This window comes from Elephantulus edwardii, unplaced genomic scaffold, assembly GCF_000299155.1.
Source record: "Elephantulus edwardii isolate Elephantulus edwardi_28Jun2011 unplaced genomic scaffold, EleEdw1.0 scaffold00054, whole genome shotgun sequence".
Classification (NCBI taxonomy): domain Eukaryota; kingdom Metazoa; phylum Chordata; class Mammalia; order Macroscelidea; family Macroscelididae; genus Elephantulus; species Elephantulus edwardii.
In genome coordinates, this window is record NW_006399804.1 from 6,643,450 (window position 1) to 6,650,528 (window position 7,079).

The following is a 7,079-nucleotide window of genomic DNA, read 5'->3' on the forward strand; positions in this document are numbered from 1 at the left end:
GTTGTCCTCTTTATTTCTTGGCACACCTTGGTCAGCACATCAAGGACAGCATCTGTTTGCTAAAATACTTCCATTGGTATTCCATCAATTTCTGATGCTTTATTTTTTTGCCAACTCTTTCAGAGCATCCTGAATTTTCCCCGTCATCATCATTGTCTCTTGATCATATGTTGTTTCTTCAAATTCTTCTGCGTCAGCCACTTCTTTTTTGTACATGACTCTGTATATTCCTTCTATCTTCTTTTAATGCTTCCTGAATCATTCAATATTCTGCCTATAACACCCTTAAGTATTGCACCTCATGGCTTGAATTTGTTCTTTAGTTTCTTCAGCTTAAGAAATGCCAAGTGAGTTCAGCTCTTTTGATTTTCCAACTCAGGCTCCTTTAACATGTAGCCAAGATGTGAAAGTTGGGAACCAGTAAGAAGGATCAGTAGTTGGAAAATATGGACTTGGTGACAGAAATGAGGCTGGGGATAGAATGATAGAATTCTGCACAATGAATCATTTATTCATAGCAAATACCTTTTATAAGAAACATAAACACAGGCTATACACATGGATTTCACCTGATGGGATGCACAGGAATAAGATCGATTACATCTGTGGAAGGAATCATTGGTGAAGTTCAGTATCAGTAGTGAAAAGTAGGCCAGGTGCTAATTATGGAACAGACCATCAACTACTCAAATGCAAGTTCAAATTAAAGCCAAAGAAGGTTAAATCATATCCATAGGAATCAAAATTTATCTTGAATCTATCCCCCTGAATTTAAAAACTTAGGAACAGGTTTGAGGCCTTGAACACTAATGAATGAAGACCAGATGAGCTGTCGGAAGATAACAAGAACATAGTTCATGAAGAATGCAAAAGATCATTATAAGAAGGAAGAAGAATACCAAAATGGATGTCAGAAGAGACTGTGAATATTGCACTAGAGCACCGAGAAGCCAAAGCAAAGAGAAGAAATCAAGAAGTTACAGAGCTGAATAGAAGAATAGATTTGATGAGTAGATGTGCTTATTGCCCTTCTCTTGCCCACTTCTCTGGCCTTTCTTAGCCTTTAGCATCATAGTCTATGTGGGAATTCCCCTAGAGGGTCGGGCTCCAGGACAGTGGTAGACTAAGGCTTACTTATTCATTGTTGTTGTTTGATGCCGTCGAGTCGTAGACAATTCATAGCGACCCTATGAACGAACAGTCTGACCACTGTTCGTACATAGAGTTTCCGGAGGCAAGCCATTTCAGAAGTGGATGCTGCTCCTGCTTCAAGGCTTGATTTAATCGGGAAGCTCCAGCCAACACTGTCCACCATGGGTACCCATTACCACGATTGGCACATCACTGTCACAGTCTTCAGCATCAGGGCAACCACAAGTTACCTCTGTACAGCAACGCACAGACCAGTGCTATACCACCTAGATGAATGTTTGACAGGAAGACAATTTGAACCTGACTGAGGGCCACAGATGAAAATCACCCACCTTCAGCTTGGTAGCATAGCTTCCTTTCCACTAGGCCAACATAGCTCTCTCTTGGTCGTCATGATAAATAATTATTATGAGCACCTGTCCTGTGTCAGGCATGCTCCACAGGGTATCTTCCCATGACAGCTCTGTGAGGTGATGGTGTTAGGTGTCATCAAGTCAGCTCTGACTCAGAAGCCCTGACAGATGAAACTTTGCCTGACCTTGCCCCATCCTCATAATCTCAACTCTGCCCAAGTTCATTGTTGTAGTCACTGTGCTGATCTATCACACTGAGGGCCTGCTTTTCTTTCACTGATCCTCCACCTTTCCAAGCATAATGCCCTGCTCCAAGGACTGGTTACTCCAGACAACACACCCAAAGTATATGAGATGAAGTCACAAATCTTTGCTGCTAAGGCAAACCATGACTGCACTTCTGCCAAGGTAGATATGTTTGTTCTTTTGGCAATCCGTGGTACAGTATTCTTTGCTGGCACCATTATTCAAAGGCATCAGTTATTCTTCTGTCTTCTGTTTTCACTGTCCAACTTTCATATACATGAAGCAGCTGAAAATACCATGGCTTGGGTCAGGTACATCTTAGTCTTCCAACTGACATTTTTATATATAAAGCAGATATTATTATTATTTATTATTATTATTATCCCCTCATTCTACTAAAGAGTTTAAAACAATTTATCTAATCATCAGTCTAAGAAATGACAGAGGTAGCATCTAAACCTGATATCCAGTAAGACTTACATGTTTAGATAAAACCTGAAATTCCTGTTGCTAAAACTGGCTTTTTCTTGAGCACTGTACTGTATATATATCAAGATCATGATAACTTACTATTATTTCATTTTTCTTTCCCCCTATTCTACACTTTGAAAACATGGATTTGATCCATATTTCCTAATATACAGTTCACAAAGTTCCCAGTGTGTTTTCAGACCCTCATCAGATGTTAACAAAGAAGTCTTTACCATCAAAAGAACAAGAAGCCCTTTCACTATAATGAGACAATGTCTGAAATAGTGAAGGTGCTGTGGGAAAAATTCTTGTGGAACTGAATGTTGAGGTATAGCTGGTCTTGGAATCTGGCAGAGGGGTGAGGGAACCAGATCTTGCTTGGTAGAAAAATGAGGTGGAGCATAAAATGCTCTTTGTATGCTACTAACGGGCTCTGGAGCAGCTGTGTTGCCGTGAATGTCTTCCACAGTTCTGAAAAGAAGTACTGCTCTGGCACTGGGTGGCCCTCATTTTCCGAGGCTCACGGTACATCTGGCTCTGATGAAAGTAACACAGGGATCCTGAGACGTCTGGACACCTCATTAGGATTGGCTCGCACAGAGGTTGTCTGCAAGCAGGTAGGTCTTTTTGTTTCCTCTAAGGCTACCTCAGGTGTCACAAAGAACTCTTTTATCCTGGGTATATCCAGTGTTATTCCATAGGAGTACATTTGTCATTAAAACGCATTGCATTTCTATTCATGCTGATAATATCCCCTTCTCTCCCATAATTCAGAACACTGGAGATAAGAGGAAAAAGGCTTCCTGAGCCCCTCTAGCTTTGTATGAAGATGGAAACAGCTAGGGTCTGAAAGAGAGAGTTGGCCTGCCACATTCTTGTAAGCAGAGATACGTAGTAGGAAGGCCTGAAATGGTTAGTTATCAATCCAACCTCTTCCTCAGTCTGAAGTATCTTCCTGAAAACCAGCATTTCCTTCTGTGAAAGAGTTAAATTCAGATTGCAGATTTACTTTAGATAGTCTTTGGTGTGCAAATTTTTTTAGCTCAATTAGTTGTGGTCAATTCCAACTCATCACAACCCCATGTGTGTCAGAATAGAATCTGCAATCTGAATTTAACTCTTTCACAGAAGGAAATGCTGGTTTTCAGGAAGATACTTCAGACTGAGGAAGAGATTGGATTGATAAACAACCATTTCAGGCCGTATCTCTGCTTACAAGAATGTGGCAGGCCAACTCTCTCCTTCAGACCCTAGCTGTTTCCATCTTCATACAAAGCTAGAGGGGCTCAGGAAGCCTTTTTCCTCTTATCTCCAGTGTTCTGAATTATTGGGAGAGAAGGGGATATACACTTTTCACTGGATGAACGTTTTTCAGAATTAGGGCACCAGGTCTTGCTTCCAAGACAGTGGCCATAAATTCAGACTTCTAACCTACCAATTAGTCGCTGAGTATGTTAACTATCTGCATCACCTAGGGACTCCTGACTCATGAGTTTTGCAGAACACCAGAAGCAAGCACAGCATCAGCGGCAAGGTATAGTCTTGTCAACCAAAAAAATGTAACACCCTAAGTACAACAACTATTATTCTAAGTATTTACTTCATACCCCAAAACTGTCTAGTGCTTTACATGCATTATGTCAATTAATTATTACAGCAGCCCTATTCTGTAGATAAAATTCTTTCCTCCATGTTACAGATGAGTAAACAAAGACCTAAGGTAAATAACTTGTTCACATACTCACTTGTGGAGTCATTTAGTGCTATGAGACTCAGCATCCTTCCTTCATCTAATCACATTCTGTCATGATGGATTATCTTCTCACAGATGTCAAACACTAGGCCAAGATGGCCACGTGAACTTCATGTGTCCTATTTTATGCTTTGCTTCATTTGCGGAACTGACCGAGTTTCTCTCCTTTTCAGTGTGAAGCTCATCTTGGTCATGTGTTTCCTGATGGACCTGGGCCCACTGGTCAGAGGTTTTGTATCAACAGTGTGGCCCTGAAGTTTAAACCAAGTAAACACTGATTTTCTCAGGAGCCCCTTCCCCTTAAAACCCTTTTATTTACATCCTCAATTTTCAATGAATAGTAATGGTGGCCTACTGGCAAGAAGCTGCACTGCAATCCCCAAAGCAATTGGTTTGAGTTCACCATCTGCTCCACAGGATAAGGATGGGCAGTCTCCTCCTGTGTGATTAAGTGCCTCTGAGAATCTGCCAGAGGGTCTGTGATGGGTCCGTTCCAACTCGACAGTACAAAACAAGAGCAACTATAAAATAAGGCTAAACTTGCTGTTGGCACCAGAAGAGAAAGTGGGTTTTGGGGTTTCTTTCCTCTCTAGAGTTGCAGTGGGAGGAATATTGCCCCCTAAAGATGTTATGCACTACATCCCAGAACCTGACCTTACTTGGCAAAGGACCTGTGCAGTGTGTTTAAGATGACAGAGTTCAAGATGGTCAGATTATCTTGAACTGTCTGGGTGGGCCAGAACAGAGTAAAGTCAGAGAAAGATGTCAGAAAGATATGTGATGATGAAAGAAAAGTCATTGGTTTTGAAGAGGTTTCAGGAAAGTGACTAGAGAATCAAAGAGATTTAAGAAGATGGAAAAGCATGAAATGGGTTTTCTCCTAAAGCTTCTAGAAGGAAATGCAGTCCTGCCAGCACCTTGATTTAACCCAGGGAGATCCATATCAGGCCCCTGACCTACAGAACTATAAAATAATAAATGTATTGTTTTCAGCCACTAAGTTTGTGCAAATGTGTTTCAATTAACAGTAAATAGTAAAGAGAGTCTTGACTCTTTAGTTCTGACTAGCTCAGCTCTCTGCTGCCTACTGAGATTATTTCTCTTTGTGCCTAGTTTTTCTAATTGTCATGGATGACAGTGCTGATGTGCTAGTTGTTATTTTACTGCTCTTATGTTGTTGTTGTTGTTATGTGCCATCAAGTCACGCATAACTCATAGCGACCTTGTGTACTATTGGTCTGAAACCTGCCCTATCATGAGCCAGTCTCACTGACTCCAACACACCTATTCCCATTACCCCAGTTATCATGTCCAATCCATCTCATCTGGAGTCTTCCTCTCCTGTTCTGTCCTTTCACCCTTCCAAGCATGATGTCCTTCTCCAAGGACTGATCTTCCAGGCACCCCTGGCCATGTGCACAAAGTACGTAAGACAGAGCTTCAAACTCCTTGTCTCCAAGGAGAAACTTGGTTTCACCCTCTCCAAGACAGACCTGTTTGCCCTTATACTTCTCTCCAGCACCACAACACAATGGCATAAATTCTTCTGTCATCCTTAGTCACTGTCCAGCACTCTGATGCATAGTACGTAATTGTGAAGACCATGGCCTGAATCAGCCACACCTTAGTCTCTAGATTGACTTCAGTACTCCTCTGCACTCTGGAGAAGTCCCTGATAACAGACTTCCCCAATGCGATTCATCTTTTGATTTCCTAACTGCTGGTGCCAAGAGAATTGATTGTGGAATTCAGCAAGATGAAATTTTTATCAACCTCCATCTCTTCCCCCGCCATTATGAAGCTGCCAATTGGCCCAGTGGTGAGAATCTTTATCTTCTTGATGTTTATCTTCAATCCATATTGAATACTACAGTCTTCAACCACGTCCAGCAAATGCTTCAATTTTGGCAAAGCAAGGTTTTATCATCAGCATCGTACAGGTTGTTGATCAGTCTTCCTCCAAACCTGATGCCACATTCCTCATAAAGTTCAGCCTCTCAAATGATCTGTTCTGCATATAAAATGAAAAGGTAGGGAGACAGGGATCTATCCTTGACACACTCCATTCCTAATTTTGAACAAGGCAGTGTTTCCTTGCTCTGTTCTGATGATTTTCTCCTGGTCCAAATATAGGTTTTCCATGAACACAATCAAGTGTTCTGGGATTCCCGTTCTTCTCAAGGTTATCCACAATTTTTTGTGGTTTACACAGTCAAATGCCTTTGCATAGTCAGTGAAACACAGACATTTCTTTGGTACTCTGTGCTTTCATCCAAGATCCATCTGACATTGGTGATAATGTCTCTAGTGCAAGGGCCTCTTCTAAATCCAGCTAGTATTTCTGATAGGTCTCCGTTAATGTACTGTTCCAGTCAATTTTTTTATAATCAACATGATTTGGCTAGCAACTGATATTAGTGATATTGTTCAATAATTTCCAAACTCCATTGGATCACCTTTTTTTGGAATAGGCATAAATATGGATTTCTTCCAGTTAGTTCATCAGGTATTTGTCCTCCATATTTCTTGGTACCACTTGGTAAGCACGTCCAGAGCACCACCTGTTTGCTGAAATATGTCAGCTGACATTCCATTAATACCTAGGGCCTTGTTTTTTGCCAATTCCTTCAGAGCACCTTGAACTTCCTCTTTCATCACCATTGCCTCTTGATTATATGTAGTTTCATCAAATTCTTCTGTGTCAGCCAATTCTTGATACAGTGGCTCTGTATACTTCCTCCATCTTCTTTTAATGCTTCCTGAATCATTTAATATTCTTCTCAGAGCATCCTGAACTGTTCAACCTGAGTCCTGAATTTGTTCTTCAGGTCCTTCAGCTTAAGAAATGTCATGCGAGTTTGGCCCTGTTGATCTTCTGACTTCAGTTCTGTACACATTTCATTATAACACTTTGCATTGTCTTCCTTAGACATTTAGGGTAGAATTATAAGAACTTAGTGATGATTTGATTTGGAGATGGGACAAGCCTAAAGTTTGTAGACCTGCTTATTGAGAGGGTGTGATGCTCTATATTAAGGTATAAAAGCAAGAAGTGATGAGTATCTGGGACAGAATGAAGAATCAAAATATAACAAATGTGAAAC

General features: G+C 40.9%; 1 protein-coding gene across 1 annotated transcript in view; it reads left to right on the forward strand.

Moving 5' to 3' along the window:
* The window catches only part of MSRB2 (methionine sulfoxide reductase B2), a 35,845-nt gene extending 31,592 nt beyond the window's left edge, over positions 1–4,253 (forward strand). Inside the window, exons 4-5 of the mRNA XM_006887101.1 lie at positions 2,692–2,839; positions 4,149–4,253. Of these exons, the coding sequence (XP_006887163.1) occupies positions 2,692–2,839; positions 4,149–4,253 (253 nt within the window). The remainder of the gene's footprint in view (positions 1–2,691; positions 2,840–4,148) is intronic.
* Positions 4,254–7,079: the final 2,826 nt, after the last annotated feature.